This window comes from Chaetomium globosum, genomic scaffold, assembly GCF_000143365.1.
Source record: "Chaetomium globosum CBS 148.51 scaffold_1 genomic scaffold, whole genome shotgun sequence".
NCBI classification, from domain to species: domain Eukaryota; kingdom Fungi; phylum Ascomycota; class Sordariomycetes; order Sordariales; family Chaetomiaceae; genus Chaetomium; species Chaetomium globosum.
Window position 1 is genome coordinate 1,530,898 of NT_165976.1, and position 15,662 is coordinate 1,546,559.

General features: G+C 56.7%; 7 protein-coding genes across 7 annotated transcripts in view; 5 read left to right on the forward strand and 2 right to left on the reverse strand.

Annotated features, from left to right (window-relative positions):
• Positions 1 to 667, forward strand: part of CHGG_00511 (uncharacterized protein) — a gene marked incomplete at both ends in the record, with an annotated part of 2,017 nt that extends 1,350 nt beyond the window's left edge. Inside the window, one exon of the mRNA XM_001219731.1 lies at positions 176 to 667. Within this exon, the coding sequence (XP_001219732.1) occupies positions 176 to 667 (492 nt within the window). The remainder of the gene's footprint in view (positions 1 to 175) is intronic.
• Positions 668 to 2,375: 1,708 nt separating this feature from the next.
• On the forward strand, positions 2,376 to 4,817 carry CHGG_00512 (uncharacterized protein; the record flags this gene model as incomplete). Its single annotated transcript, XM_001219732.1, has 1 exon — positions 2,376 to 4,817. The coding sequence occupies one exon, from the start codon at positions 2,376 to 2,378 to the stop codon at positions 4,815 to 4,817; it is 2,442 nt and encodes an 813-aa protein (XP_001219733.1).
• Positions 4,818 to 6,145: 1,328 nt separating this feature from the next.
• On the forward strand, positions 6,146 to 9,770 carry CHGG_00513 (uncharacterized protein; the record flags this gene model as incomplete). The annotated part of the gene is made up of 2 exons (XM_001219733.1): positions 6,146 to 7,203; positions 7,310 to 9,770. 2 exons carry the CDS (start codon positions 6,146 to 6,148, stop codon positions 9,768 to 9,770), a joined length of 3,519 nt encoding a protein of 1,172 aa, XP_001219734.1.
• An 854-nt stretch (positions 9,771 to 10,624) lies between these two features.
• CHGG_00514 (uncharacterized protein) lies at positions 10,625 to 11,459 on the forward strand (the record flags this gene model as incomplete). Its single annotated transcript, XM_001219734.1, has 3 exons — positions 10,625 to 11,116; positions 11,188 to 11,233; positions 11,386 to 11,459. The coding sequence occupies 3 exons, from the start codon at positions 10,625 to 10,627 to the stop codon at positions 11,457 to 11,459; spliced, it is 612 nt and encodes a 203-aa protein (XP_001219735.1).
• Positions 11,460 to 11,841: 382 nt separating this feature from the next.
• CHGG_00515 (uncharacterized protein) lies at positions 11,842 to 12,561 on the reverse strand (the record flags this gene model as incomplete). The annotated part of the gene is made up of 1 exon (XM_001219735.1): positions 11,842 to 12,561. The coding sequence occupies one exon, from the start codon at positions 12,559 to 12,561 to the stop codon at positions 11,842 to 11,844; it is 720 nt and encodes a 239-aa protein (XP_001219736.1).
• Positions 12,562 to 13,470: 909 nt separating this feature from the next.
• On the forward strand, positions 13,471 to 14,274 carry CHGG_00516 (uncharacterized protein; the record flags this gene model as incomplete). Its single annotated transcript, XM_001219736.1, has 1 exon — positions 13,471 to 14,274. The coding sequence occupies one exon, from the start codon at positions 13,471 to 13,473 to the stop codon at positions 14,272 to 14,274; it is 804 nt and encodes a 267-aa protein (XP_001219737.1).
• A 217-nt stretch (positions 14,275 to 14,491) lies between these two features.
• CHGG_00517 (uncharacterized protein) lies at positions 14,492 to 15,521 on the reverse strand (the record flags this gene model as incomplete). Its single annotated transcript, XM_001219737.1, has 2 exons — positions 14,492 to 15,437; positions 15,496 to 15,521. 2 exons carry the CDS (start codon positions 15,519 to 15,521, stop codon positions 14,492 to 14,494), a joined length of 972 nt encoding a protein of 323 aa, XP_001219738.1.
• Between the last annotated feature and the right edge of the window lie 141 nt (positions 15,522 to 15,662).

Genomic DNA, 15,662 nt, shown 5'->3' on the forward strand with positions numbered 1-15,662 from the left:
TATTGCACCGAGAAGCTAGCGTTACCGCTAGAGGATATGGAGTGCGTCTTTTGCCAGTCGCGCGACCATGTCGACACGTCTTGTCACTGAGCTCTGGAGGAGCTTCACGTTCAACCCGAACACGGTCCGCAAGGTCCGTTCGCTTCCGGTATTTTGCTACTGCTGCGGCCGCCAGGGCCATTACGGCCCCGCGTGTGGGCTGAACCCGCAGAAAACAAAAGAGGGGGTTTGGGAGATATGGAGTCAAGCGAATTGTGACCGGTACCAGGACCAGGCCTCATCAGAGATGGCGATAGACTTCGAAGCCTCCGCCGGCTCGGCCTCATCCGAACGACCTGATCTTGGGAAGAGCATGGTCCCCAAGAGGCACATCTTTTTCGAGGAAGCCGACGATGACGACGAGGCAGAGGAGTTCATTCGTCCGCCTGTGCAAAAGAACGCGCGGACTGGCCACATCAGCTTCGCCGGCAACAGAGGAGACCACAGCGGGAGACGGCCCAACAAGCAATACGATGACAGGAACGGGAGGACGGGATTTGCACAACCGCCACTTCCTCCTGGGCCCCCTCCTCCCTTTGCCGCCACAGGGCTCTCATCACCAAACCCGGAGAAATGGCGGTCGGCGAAGAGGGGGAGGAGCAAGATACTCGTAAGGACATGGGCATGAGCTGTTTGGGGGGGATCGCCTTCGGGCCTTGGGACCGGCGGAATCATTTTCCATCCGCCAGGGAAGGGCCCGCATCTCCTTTTTCTGGGTCCCTAGACATCGTCATAATCGACAATCTCGGCATGCAGTATGGTACGAGTTACTTTTTTGAGCAGGGACTCGAACAGTGTGGGGTGCAGGATGGGCCAAAGCATTGCCGAGTCCAATAAAAAAACATGATATTGACCAATGATTGCCGGAATGCGCCATTTGCATTTCCGCTTTTGGTATGTTTCATCGGGCGTGTGTTCTGGGCCTATCAATGGCGGTGAGGAGGGGAGCGATCGGTGAGAGATTTACTTGTAATCGCCGCAAAGCTATGGTAGCTTTTGCGGTCTGGAAATCAAGGGAGAGGTGAGGGTGGGCGGGGGCAAAGGGAGTGGAGAAGAAAGCAAAGGCAAGTGGATGGTTAGTGGGATAGACCGACGACGCGTCCGACAGTTGCTCCATGTTGTGTGATTGAGCCCCGTGCACCCCTCTTACCCCTCCAAAGCCTCTGAGGGCCCTTCGAGGAAGCACGGGGACGAAGGGGGCCGGGACCCGGAGAACCGTAAGGTCGACAGAAACCGGACGGGCACATCTTCAAATTGAACATCAACCTGTCGTCTCCGCCCAAGACGAAGGGGCGCTTAATCTTTATGTGATCGGCTGTGGATCGACATCGCGCCAGTTTCGTGTGGCAGTCGCGCGTGTCTCGCGCCGCGTGGCGGCCAAGACCCAATCATCGACCTTCTCGCTCCCTTACACGTCTCTTCATTGGTCGACCGTCCAAAAAGCGTGGCTTCTGTCCGCTTCTCCCGCCTCACCGTTTATCGATAGCGCTTCCCCCTGTCTTTCCCCGCAGCCCCTCTCCTGCACTCCTTGCAGAATGTTTCCTGTTTCATTCATTCTCACTGGATGGGAAAAGTTGGTCTTGAGACGGCTGCAGACGGCCGCATTGGTGCCATGCAAGAGGTCCGCCCTCCGACCATTCAAGAGGCCCGGCGCGGTCCGCCACGTCGGGCGCGGACGCGGCGACCGGCCATTCCCTGCTCTTGAACCCGGACCTGCTCCTGCGTGCCGAACCTGCACTCCTGCACTACGGCTGCGAGGTGCATGAAGCTAGTGAGTCACCCATCACCAGTCGTTGTTGGCCCTCAACGGTCTGGGGCGACCATGGCGGAGGGACTGCCGCTCCATCTCGAAATCGCGCAAGGGAAAGCAAGGGGGAAAGGGGGGAGGGAAGGAGGACAGAGGTCCTGGCCATGGTCTTCCGTGGCACACAGGGTGATTTGTGACTCAATATAACGGGTCCCCTCTTCGGTGTTGTCGATGTCGATGCCCTGATCGAGGTTTTCCCCTCTCCCTCTCCTGATTTCTCCGGCATCATTTCTTCATAGTTCGTGGCTCCCTGGCGGTACCCTCAGTGCTCTCCCGTCCAGCATTATTGAAAGTCATTATTTCACATCTCTTTTTATGAATTGTCAATAGCGTCGAGTCTGTGTCCCGCCTCTTGAATTGCTCCTAGGGAGACGGCTTAGCCTCAACAACACAAGCACAATATTCACACTTCAATAAACCCACATCGGAGGCCACTCTACAAGTCGTCCTTGCAGGTCAGCGCATCAGTTCTTCACACACAAGAGGCACATTTCCATCTAGTCCGTCGCCTTCACGACATGCAAGCACCATGGCGACCAACCCACAAGCATTCTACTGCCTGTGGCAAAACGGCACCATTCGCGAGAGACTCTTCGAGCTACTGCCGAAGGAGGACATCTGCGCAGTTAGACTGGCCAACTCGGCCTGTTGCAATCTGGTCACCAAGAGATTATTCCTACGAACCAACCTAACATTTTCGGCAAACAGCCTGACCAAGGCCAGCCGGATAGACGCCCTGTCGAGGATCGGGCACCACATCGAGCACCTCACATTCTCCTTCCCCCATTCCAACGCCACCTTCCTACCTCCTCTCATCCACCCTCAGACTGGCGAAGTGATATGCTTTCTTTACAACCCCCACACATCCGCCGAGTCCGGCGCGACAAGACCCAAATACGGCAACTCGGAGCTGGGCGAGATCTTGACGCAGCAGTACCCGCCTCTCTTCCACGCGGCCACCCACGTGGCTTCCTTCATCAATGCCATGAAGCACATGACCAACATGCGGCACCTCACCATTAAGACACCAGGGCAAAACCCCACGGAGCGGTACCGTCGGGGCATTGTGGACTATGCGCTGATGAGCCTACGCATCTCGTTGGAGCGCGCGCCACTTACCAAGCTCTCGAAGCTCACTCTGTCGGGGGTGCACGCTTCCGCGTTTACCTACCTCCGCCACGCCCCGGGACTCGGTGCGCTCCCTTCCGCATCGGTGCGATGGCGCCAGATTCGGAAACTCTACATCTCGGTCGAATCCTGGGATTTCTACGGCCCGTCTCCCGGCCTGGACCACCTCAAGGTAATCGACGACTACATCCGGAGCTTCGCGCCGCGGCTTGACAAGCTTTCGTTTACTTGGCTGGGACGCAGGGGACCTTGCCCTATTGCTCTTTCTGGAGATCCCCTTTTCGCCCCTCCACGCAGCTCTAGGAAGCTCTTCAATGAGGTCACCAGTCCCATGTCCCCGCTGCCGCCGCGGCCTTTCCGCAGGCCGCTCATCATGCCGCGGCTCCGGTCCATGTCGGTGCGCAATGCTACCATGAACGTCGATCAGTTGCGCGGCCTCGTCTCAAGCCACAAGAACACGGTACGCGAATTCGACTTTGAGAACGTGGCGCTCATCAAGGGCGGCAGTTGGGACGAGGCGCTCGCTCCACTGACCGAGGCCGAGACCAGCGATTCGTGGTCGCGCCGGTCGGTAGGCGCCAGCGACTGTAGGCCTGGGACGTCGAGGTCGAATACCTCAGGATCCGCAGTCGCGAGCTCGGTAGAGGACGAGCATCTCCCGGCCTCGTCGGCAGCTGCAACCGCGGCCAGCCGGGAGCTGTTCGAAGTTGACTTGGAGGGCATGGTATTCGGCGGTGCCAACGACGTCGACAATTTCGAGGCGGGCGTTGAGGAATGGGCGATGGGGGTTACTGCCGCCGCCCATGGAGCCTCGCGTCCTAATTCAGCCGGAGGGAGACAGGGTCCCTCACGGCCCAACTCGGCTGGAGGCAGGATAGATGACGATGGCGGCTTGGCCTCGGATATCGAAGCGGCGAGACAGGCAAGCCAGGGGTTCACCACGAAGCTCAAGAAACGTCGCATGCGTAGGAGATCGCGCAAACATGATGAAGAAGACGAAGTCCATGAACGTGAAGAGGAGCGCAGGAGTTCCCGCAAACATGACGAAGATTATGAAGTACGTGAACACGAAGATGAACGCAAGAGCGAGGGCCGGAGGAGTGAGCGCCACAGCGGTGGCCATCGCCACCAGAGCAGCCGGAGCCACCACAAACACTCTCGCAGTGACGACACCAGCGATCGGCATTCTTCCAGCCGGGATTCACCACGGCGTCACCGCCGCCATCGCCGACACCGGTCGGAAGAAGTACCCGAGGTGCCATTCATGCCCGAAGTCATTGGCACGGACGACGAGGCTTATACCCCGCCCGAGACACCGCGGCCAAAGATGGACATCAGCGTGCCCATCCTGAATCCCGACCCGCTCCCTGTCATGTTGCAGCCAACGGTATACGACGCATCAGCCAGATTCGGCCCATTGCTAAGCACGCCGGAGTCCTCGCCCCGGTTGGACGACGGCCTCTCTCCGACGCAGCGCTCCATCGAGGCAGACATGCTCGCCGAGGCCGAGGAGGCAGCAGCCCGCTCCTCGGCGCTCCAGCGAGCCAAGCAAGCCGTCATCACGAAGCTGTCCCGCGAGTTTTCCAAGCGGAAGGGCGACGGAGGCGACCCTCGCGACAAGGGCTCGGCTGCTGTGGTCGCCAGCCTGTCGGCGCTCAACCTCGGCATGAACCTGCCCGCACAACACTACAGCGGGCTGAGCTGCGGGTCGTCGTCAAGCGTGAGCCACCGGCTTCGGGAAGGCCTCTTTGGGCGGAGTATGGCCAACGTGGCCATCGCGCCCGACCACCGCAGTCTGGAGAGCCAGAGTGCCTTGGTGCCGTTGATGTTTAGTCGGTCTTAGGATCGTGGTGCATAGGAAGGGGTTTCAACAGTTGTTGGGGAAGTGCGGCGTCTCGGTGTTCCGACAGGCTTGCTACACGGAGTTGAATGAGGCAATGGCCAGGGAGGTTGGCCCGGATAACGGAAACAAAAAAAAACATGATACCATGGGAAACGGAGGATTCGAAACTATGTACATGTACATACACTACGACTTGTAATGACCTTTCCTTTTGTTCAAATTTACGATTTATGAATGATACAAGTAAAACCAAGCAACATGCCTCAACCATAACCGAAAGTGATTGTCCCCGACAATTGATGATTCACTCGTCAGTTGGGATGAACTAGTCCTAACTCGATTCACGACACTGAGACACTGGCCAACTTTCGAACGCATCGCATCGGTCCGTCGCGAAAATTACCCGCACTTGTACATACAAGTAAGTACATGGGGAACGTATTGCCCACCACTGCATCATGCACGCAAAAGCCAAATTGACAAATGAAACGAATTTTACACACCGAAACAATCCCTCCTCGACGCAATCATTCGTCAAACTACTGTGTAGGGACGAAAGAGGATAGCTAAAGACGGAGAAAGGCAGACTGCCCCTTATCTGACCACCGGGGGTATCCCATTGCAGCCATTCGATCGGGAAACTTGGAGGGTGTTCGTTCGATCGCGAATTATCGAGTGGGGCTCGCGAAATCAAACCCAGCCGGGCGTGTTCTAGATCTATCTTAGCTTTCTTGGCCTTTTTGGGCTGACGAATTGGACCAGGTTCCCCAGCCTACTGGAGCAAAGGCACCATTCGATGTCCTCTTCGGTTTCGCCGTGTTCCCCGGATGCGTTTCTCTCCGAACCCACAGATCTTCCCTTGGCCAGAACCTTTTCGGCCTTTGCGGAACGACGTGCGTTTTTGCGGCGTGCAACAATTCGCGACACCATAGCCCGGACTGTCAACCTCCCGTCGCAACCAAGCCACTCGTGGCATCGTCTGTTCTTCGCGTGGCTGAATCTGAACAGCATACGCCAAGCCCAGCCTTGCACGACAGCAGCGGCAGCGGCGGTGGTTGCGAATCCCGGGCCTAGAACGGACGAAATTTGTCGCTGTCGAATTCACAAGGTCGGAGGAGTACCCATGAGTGGGTAGAGCCTTCGATCATTGCTCGGGCCCGGACAGCGCCGAATCCATTCTCGGCGATCGAACCACCGACAAGACAGCCAGTTGGTTTTCTGATAATCGGCCTGAAAGCGCCGTTGCACCTTGTTTTGGTCGCGACAAGAAAGAATATGCCTCGGACGCGGCGATCCCGCTTCGACTCCGCCGTTCGGTCTACTTGAAGATGAGGATCGCGATCCGGGAACAGCTCGCAGCGGTCGTGATACTCGCCGTTGGGGTTGCCCTTGCCGTCGTTTCTATCCCCGTCTGGGTGTTTGTGAACAGTTTTGTGGCAGGTGTCGAGTCTGACGGCTTGTCCTTGACTGCTTCTCTCAAGGCCGCTAGGATCGCCTCTGAGATCAACCTGATCCAAACGGCCTGCCAAACCATCTCGACACGCTTGTTGTTACAGGATGCCTTCACCAAGTTCTACGCTTCCCAAGTTAACAACAGAACCGATGAGGACCCCTGGGAGGGAGCCCAGGACGACATTGAGAGCGCGCTCGCTCGTACCGGCTTCTCCGGCTTGCTGCAAGCTCGCCTGTACTCGCGAAACACGACCGGAGACTCAAGGGGCCTCTTCAGCATAACCGGTCATGGGGCCACGGAATCTGGCAGCATTTTGTTGCCGTACACGGCCCCCAATGGCTCCCAAGTACATCTCGGAGATCCCGAACATGGCTTCCCACCGTCACTCTATCCCAACATCACCTACCGCGACCTCGGCCGTCCCAGTGAGGTCATGCCCGACACCAATGCCTTCTCTGCCGCCGTGTTCCCGGGGGTTTCCTTAGGAAACGGCAGCGAGAAGGCGGGGGTCCTGCTTGGACCATTGGTTATCAACTCGACGTTTGCCCTCCTCTCCATCACCATTCCTGTCCGCGACGTGAAAAATAAGGACTATACTCTCGGCTACATGACGCTAGTCGCGAACTCAAAAACACTGGTCGAAGTTCAAACGTCCGTCGAAGGCCTGGGCAACACCGGAATTGTGCTGTTCGTTGGTTCCGTCAACCCCTGGAATCATTTTAGCGCTCCCGTGGCTGCAAGTAATAGGACTTGGGTGCCGCCACTCGAGGAATTCCGGGAACAGGAAGTACAATTTCTTCTCCCACCGCAGCCGGCAGCTGGCCAACGGGATCGACACAATCAACGAAGCTTTGGGTCTGGTAAGTACAGCGACGCATTCCCGCTGCATCAGTATCCGGCCGTGCTCAATGTCCTCAGTAGTCAAAACCCCAAGTATGTTAACACATCCCCCCTTTTACCTTCTTTTTGGCATCCGGTGGCTCCATGTAACCCCCGTGAGACCATGGTCGAGTATGAAATAGCTAACATCGCTGGGCAGCCCAAACAACGCCACCAGCAGGCTCTCGGCGAAGAATGAGCAAGGATACTCGGTAGCCGTAGGCGTTGCTCGACCGCAGAGCTCACTGGTGTCTTGGGCTATCGTGGTCGAAAAGGACCAGAGCGAGGCTTACCAGCCGATCCAGACACTCCGGAGCATCCTTTTAGGGTGTGTCTTTGGGACCCTCGGTCTAATTCTTTTGCTTGTCTTCCCATTTGCCCATTGGAGTGTCATGCCAATCAGGCGTTTGAGGATCGCCACCAAAAATTCCGTGGATCCCCCAGGCTACGAGGATGACGAAGACGACGTCTTTGATGAGGAGAACCCGAGCTCGGGTGGGACGACATCCGGGAGATCTTCTGAGAAGGGGATGCTGGCTAAGATCCGTCGAAAGATACGCAAACGACGCAAGGCTAAGCTACGAGAAGGCGTGGCGGTCGAGCCAGGGCGTCGTCAGTTCAAAATACCCGCCAAAGTCGAGGACGGGAAACATTACGTGACAGACGAATTGACGGAGCTCACCCAAACCTTCAACGAGATGACGGAGGAACTGCTCAAGCAGTACACATCCCTCGACGAAAAGGTGGCTGAACGGACAAAAGAGCTGGAGATCAGCAAGAAGGCTGCCGAAGCGGCCAACGAGAGCAAGACGCTTTTCATTGCCAACATTTCGCACGAGCTGAAAACGCCCCTCAATGGCATCATGGGCATGTGCGCGGTCTGCATGGAGGAGGAGGATGTACAGCGGATAAAACAGTCTCTCAAGACCGTCTACAAATCAGGCGATCTTTTGCTTCATCTCCTTGAAGACCTGCTGAGCTTTTCCAAGAACCAGATGGGACAGCAAGTCAGTCTTGAGGAGCGCGAGTTCCGCCTCGGCGACATTCGGTCGCACATTTTGGCCATTTTCGACAAGCAGGTTCATGAAAGCAAGACCGGTTTTACGGTGAGCTTCGTCTCTGATGCCAACCCCGGTATAGACAGGCGGTCCAGCATGGACAGGAGACTCCCAGCTTTGGGTCCCCCGGGGGTCGGCAGACTCAAGGACATGTGCCTTTGGGGTGATCACCACCGTATTCTCCAGGTCATCATCAACCTTGTCAGCAACAGTCTGAAATTTACGCCACCGGGAGGGAAGGTCAATCTGAGGATACGCTGCGTCGGGGAGGTGGAACAACCGAGCGACGATAGCAGGACGTCGTCGCTTTCTAAGACAGGCTCTAATCGGGCGGGCCGTACGCGGCACAGGATGGGGTCCGGATCGACGACCTCGGCAAGCTCCAAGGGTGGTCATATGCCGCTCTCATCGGTCAACGGAGGAACTGCCCTCTCCATCAACCCCATGGAAGTGAAAGCTGGTCCACATATCCACATCAGAGAACGCTCACCGACACCCCCGCCTCCGAATGCGAAGACATACCTTTTTGAGTTTGAAGTCGAGGACACAGGGCCTGGCATTCCTGGCCATATGCAGCAAAAGATCTTTGAGCCATTTGTCCAGGGTGACCTTGGGCTGAGCAAGAAGTATGGCGGGACCGGCCTTGGCTTGAGCATTTGCTCTCAACTTGCTACCCTGATGGGAGGCCATATCTCGCTCAAGAGTACGCCTGGCGTGGGGACGACCTTTACCATGCAGATTCCTCTCAAATACGTCAAGGATCGCACCTCTAGCACAGCGTCAAGCAGCATGAAATCCCGGCCGCCTAGTGTGGGCTCCACCGAGGGCGACGTGCGGAATTTGGTCCAGCGGACGTCTATAGAAATCCAGCATCAACCTCCCCCACCCACCGTACTTGACCAGCAGCCGCGACTTGTTGGCCTCAGTCAGCCATTTTTTGCGACGAACCCAAACCGCCGATTAAGCAAGGAGGACCAGCTGGCCGCAATCGACCGGGCCATGGCCAGCAAATCTGGCCAAGGGAAATTGCGGGTTTTGGTTGCTGATGACAACTCAACCAACATCGAGGTTGTCAGCAGGCTATTGAAACTGGAGGACGTGTACGATGTCACCATTGCCAGGGATGGCCGGGAGGCATATGACCTCGTCAAGGTCAACATGGAAAACAACCAGCACTTTGACGTTATCTTCATGGACATCCAAATGCCCAACTTGGATGGGCTCCAGTCGACACGCCTGATTCGAAAGATGGAGTATTCGGCTCCCATTGTCGCCTTGACTGCTTTCTCCGAAGAGAGCAACGTCAAAGAATGCATGGAGTCTGGCATGAACGAGTTCCTCAGCAAACCGATTCGCCGGCCGGCATTGAAGCAGGTCCTGGCTAAATTTGCAACCATACCGGAAGAGCCGGAGACATCAAGCTTGACGCGGAAAACAACGCCGGACAAGACGCCAGTGGGGACACCCGAGAAGGAGGCCAACGACCCCATTGCTAACGGCACTGTTGCGTCCAAGGCCAACGGGGTCCATCCTCCACCCATTATTTCTGCGGTGGACACATAGCACGCTTCGGGGTGCTACAGACCCCTGGTGGCACGAGATGTGCCCCTAAATGACCGGCCGTTCGGCGTGGGGCCTCGATTCCCTTTCTTTCTTTGTATATCTTATCTTTCTGGTTCCGTCTTTTTTTCACGTTTTCCTACTAGCCCAATAACCGGCTAGGCGTTGTGGGGGTTCAAAAACGGCACAGATTTGCTTTTTTGTCGGCGATGATAAATATGTCATCAACTTCTCTAAACCCGGGGCCATTTAAACGAGCGTGTTGGGGAGTATTTGGAACTGCTGCCCTCCCGGACGGAGGCGACAACAGAGCAGAGAAAGTTATTTATGGTGTGGGGACGCAGCGTAATATCGATCTTAGAAGGTAATGACAATCAGGTTGAATAAAACCACCGACTTACAGATTTAACATCTCCACAACATGCGCCCGGGATAATCAAGGTCCCGGCTTTAGTTTGGTTCCCGAGTCCACATTCCGAGGCCCCCGCACACCTCGTCCGGCCCGACGATCGGGGTAGCCCGGGAGAGTGGAGAGATGAGCATTGGGTAGGATGACACGGCTTCTCCAGTGTGTGTCATAGCTAGGCAGGTAGTTTGGATCGGCGAAGAAAAGACCACCACAACCCAGTCACTCCGCCGATGTTTCTCACCTCCAGACTTCGTCCATCCCTATCACTCCTGTCCCAAATCAGGAATATACTCAGTAAGTTGTCGGTCCTCCTCCTGACACATACCCCTCCAATATCCTCACTACATCGCCCCTGCTACCCTCTCTATCACCCCCCCAAAAAGCACTAACCAGTACCCAAGAACCACAACACCAAACCGCAACCCCAACCCCAACGCAAACCCGCAAGATGCGCATCCCCTACGTGCCCAACCCACCCGAGCCGTCCTCCGCCGAGGAGGCAGCCATCGTCTCGCGCATCCAAGCGCGGCGGGCGCCCCGGCCGCTGCAGCCGCTGGACCTGGCGCTGCTGCACGCGCCGGCGGTGGCGGACGGGTGGAACTCGTTTCTGGGGGCGGTGCGGACGCGCACGGGGCTGGCGGCGGACCTGCGCGAGATCGCCATCTCGCGCGTCGCCGTGGTCAACCGCGCCTGGTACGAGTGGGCGCACCACGCGCCGCTGGCCGAGCAGGGCGGCGTGAGCAAGCTGGGCATGGAGGCGGTCCGGCGCGAGGAGGAGCTTAGGCTCGAGGACCCCGTCCCGGAGGGCCTGACGGCCCAGCAGTGGGCCGTGGTTTGCTATGCCGAGGAGATGACGCGGAATGTGCAGGTGCGGGACGAGACGTTTGCGAAACTACGGGAGATGTTTGGGGAGAAGGAAATCGTGGAGATCACGGCGACGGTGGGTTCCATGCTTTCTGTGCCTGTTGTCATATTGGTGGTGACTAGTCGTATACTGATGGTGCTGTATAGGTTGCTTGCTACAATTGCGTAAGCCGCTTCTTGGTGGCTTTGGATGGTAAGTCCTGTCCTATCTATGTCTGGGCTGATATGTCTTTAGATGGTGGGCTGACACAGGAGTAGTCGGTGAGAAGAATGCACTGGGACCCGATGCGGCGCATTAGAAAATGATTAAGGCAAGACTATTAGCTATCAATGACCCATCGCCAGATTCAGCATTAGAAATACAGATCGGCCTCATGGCCAGTTCGACCCAAGACCGCCCGGCGCCGAACGCCGCTTAGTAGTGATGATATGCATATCCGCCATGATCTGTACGGGTGTTCATTCGGACGTAAGTAGAGAAAAGACAGGTGTAGGGGCAGCAGGGATGTATGTAGAGTAATTAAATACATAGCTATCGTGAAAGGGATAGGGGTATCTCTGGTGAAGTGACAAAACTCGATACAGAATCGTGGTCGCCAGAAAAGCAAATGCATCGTCCATCCTCTTTTTGCAATCCAACAAGACCCTTATCATGCAAACATAATGCACTGGAGTCGTAAACACGTAGCGTCATGGGCGTCATCGTCTCGTTAGTAGTCGTGCCTCCTCAGGAGGGCAGCGGGGGCGTTCGGATCTTCGGTCGTCCAGCGCACCGAGGGAAGGCAAGGGGATCGGCCACCTTCATGGTGATCGTGACATGGCCAACTCGATACTTGCATGCCTTTCCCGGAGAAGTGGGCTCTTTTGCAGCTCCAACACCACTCCGGCCCAGCCCTTGCGATGAGTCCCTTCAAGACTCTCTTGGTGTCCCGGCGTTTGAACGGTCAATCGCCGTAGTGGGGGCTTCGACTTGATACCGTCGACCAGGGCTTTTGGTAGGCCCGGCCGTGGTGTAAGTGGAACGGCCACGGACTTCTCCGGGTCCCGTGGGCCGGAATCCTTCTTTGTGGCCGCCTCGGTTGCCGTGCCGGCGATAATGCCCATATGGACAACGAGAAAGCGCATCCTGAGCAAATCGAGCCGTCGCACCTTTTCCTCCAGCCTCAACCGGTGGCTCGCCCACCACATGCGAGCACTGATTTGCAGGTGGGGTTCATCCCCTCCAACCACCAAAGCGTTCAATTCCTCTCGCAGCGCATCTCCCCCTCTCTGAATATCCCGCAGGAGCCGGCTTAGCCGGAGTTTGTCCTCTACCCGCTGGAGCTTTGTGATATCGCGATCGTATGACTCGTTTTCGGCGATGGAACTGTCGATGACATCCAGGAAGGTGGAAACCTCGCTCGGCGCATCCCGGTATGCCTTTGCAAAACGGTTGGCGACCTGGGCGAGCACGGCCAGGGAGAGGAGAAGAGCGGTGAGGGAGAGGACAAGGATCCACTGCCAGGAGGTCGATTCGGTCATGATAGAGAGCCTGGGAGCTTCGTTTAGGCATAGCAGCCTGTAGCAAGTGGCCGACGCTGCTGCTGCTCAATAAGAATAGATCGCATGTCTGGGGTTTTGTGTGTCCACGAGTGGTTTCACCCCTGCATTCCGATGCAGGGCAAGAAGTAGTGTATGAAGCTAGTGTAAGGAACCAGCCACCGGAAGGGACCTGTTGAATTCGCCCCTCACTAACTAACAGCCGCTGTGACTAAATTGGCCGCCCGCGGCAGCACTCGCCGGACAGGGGTCTCGGCGACAGCGGCATCGCAAGCGGGCAGCCACCACTTTTTCCTTGTTTGCATCAGCATCTGGGTAATCCAACAATATGTGTCTTGAATGGAAGGTGGTGGAGAGGTGTAGAAGGCACTTGCACTTTACCGTGTTAGCTACTTGACTTTGGAACACCTTTTCTATTCGGACTTGAATGAAGCGCCGCCATTGCCACCTATCTTGTGTAACGGCGGGGTAGGTATTCAGACATGCTGCGGGGTATGAGCGCCAGCTGAGGGTATTGGGATTCCGCGAATATGAGGAATTTGAGACAAGTTGGGAGATGACAGTTGGAGAAAGAAGGTTGAGTCCGGATGGAAAAGCCTTTTATCAAGTTGCCCATTTTTTGGGAGCCGCATTATGCGCCGCGAGTTGTGAAATTAGGTACCTACACACCATTGCCGTGGTTGCCGCCTAGCACCACTGTCTGCCACAGCGGAGGCGGGTATCCCACTTTCTGCGGGGTCTTTTTGAAGGGCAGGACATGAATCCGACCATTTGGCACCAATCGGCTGCATCATTCGTGGTAGAAACATCAAACCTGGCATGGCCATCCAATAACTCGAACCACGCCCCCGATCACGTCCGGTCATTTCTCTGAGACCTCCCACCCTGATCATGGCGGCCGCCGACGACGCGCAGTTCCCCCCGCCAAAAGTCCTCACCTACCCCGCGTCAACCCCGCCAACGTTGATCACACAGGGCGCCGAGGGCCGCCTCTACAAGACGACACACCTCACGCGCGACCGGCCATGCGCGCTCAAATATCGCCCGCCGAAGCCCTACCGCCACCCGGTTCTCGATGCGCGGCTGACCAAGGCGCGCCTCTCCTCGGAAGCCAAGGTCCTTGAGAGATGCTGGCGCGAGGGCGTGCCCGTCCCCGCGGTCTACGCCATGGACCCCGCGGCCGGGTGGATGATGATGGAGTGGATCGAGGGTATTCCCGTGAGGGTGGGAATCAACGAGTGGCTTGGCGATAGGCCTGAAGAAGGCGCAGAAATACCCCAGGTGGCGGACGAGACGCCTATTGTCGACCTGATGAAGCGGATTGGCGCTGCCATCGGAGCTTTGCACAAGACCGGGGTGGTGCATGGGGACTTGACGACGAGCAACATGATGTTGAGGCCAAGGGGATTCAACCCAGTTGATGGAGCCCCCGGGGACGAGGGCAAGGCAGGATCGGTTGAGGGGGATGTGGTTCTCATTGACTTCGGGCTGGCAACGCAAAGCATGTCTGACGAGGATAGGGCCGTCGATCTCTACGTGCTCGAGAGAGCGTTCGCGAGCACACATCCAAGAGCCGAGAGGCTGTTTGCCACTTTACTAGAGTCTTACAAATCCACATTCAAAAAGGCATCCTCAGTGTTGATAAAACTGGAGGATGTCAGGATGCGTGGGCGTAAGAGGAGCATGCTGGGGTAGTGAAAGAGGCGAAAAGACAGCTAATATTCAAGATCTCGACACAGCAGAAAATATCTCGCTTGATTCATGTGTATGCATGCTGTCTGTGAAATGCAAATGCAACGCTTAGGCGGTCGATATCAGATCCAAATTTCGATTCCAAAAACCAGGATGTCGAAGGCCCGCCTTTAACCCAAACTCCTCGACTATGTGCCGCCTGCCTAGCAACCCCAGTCGCTTATTCGTTTACCAGTTGGGCGCCTGCAAAGTAGCCCTTGTTCTCAATTACTCCCCGGTCCCGGACGACAGCCGTGTACTTTATCACCCATTCCGGGGTGAGATCTCCCTGCAGCCCGCCGGCGCCCGTCCCCGGGTCGGCGAGCAGTCCGGCCCCACCTAGGCCTTGTCCAAGAAGCTCCCTCAACGTCCCCTTGGGAAGGATATCGGTGCAGTCGCTGTGTACTAACAGATCGATATTCTGTTCCTTTGCCAGCTTCGCCAGCGGCGGCGGGACATTACAACAGTTCTTGAGGTTGATCTGGTTGACCGCGGGCCGAATTTGGACCTCCTGGAGAAAGTGAGAAAGCTTCTCGCTGCCGAATTCGGCCAGGCCAAGTCGTTTTGCGAGCCCAGCACGATGAAGTTCTTCAACGGCCGGCCACGTCGCGATTTCATCCACGTCACTGCCCTGGGTTGCGTTTTTCCTGTCGGCTTCCCACTCGCAGTCGCCCTCGAAGGACATGCCCGGAAAGGAGACGATGAGCAGGTCCACAGACGGAGCCCGTAACTCCCTCAATACGTGTTCCAGCGCTTCCTTTGCATATTGCGACCGCTGTGACACAGGCGCGCCAGGGAGAAAGAAGAGCTTGGCTGTGATGTCGTATTGCGCAGGCTCCTCCTGTAGGCCATGGTCTCCTTGATCAATTGCGGGCACGTACAATACTCCATCTTTCTCCGCCGTCCAGAGCGATGTGGGCGGGCGCCCGCCGGTCTCGAGGTGGAGGTTGACACCATTAGCGCTGCCGTTGCCGGTACCGTTTGCGACACCGTTACCATGGGCTATTTCGACCGCATTGTCTCCTTGCGCAGCAAGGAAGTTGCTTCGCAGCGAATTCGTAAGTTCAAGATTGGATCGGAATGCGCCGGGTTTGCGGATGATGGAGGGGCCGCCTGAGACGATGTTCCTGCAATGGCAATCAACCAGTCAGCACGGGTCGCGACGGGGGGTCAAGTGTGAGGTACCCGGTGCTCAGGATTAACTTGGCCATGATTGGTATATGCCTACAGTTGATAGGTAGGTATATACAGACGGGTGATGCGCTATGTAAACTATTCCTCGGTCATGCGCAAAGGAGAGAAATTTCGAGTGGTAAGCGCCGCCCTTCCTCGGTGGGGTTGGACGTTCAGAG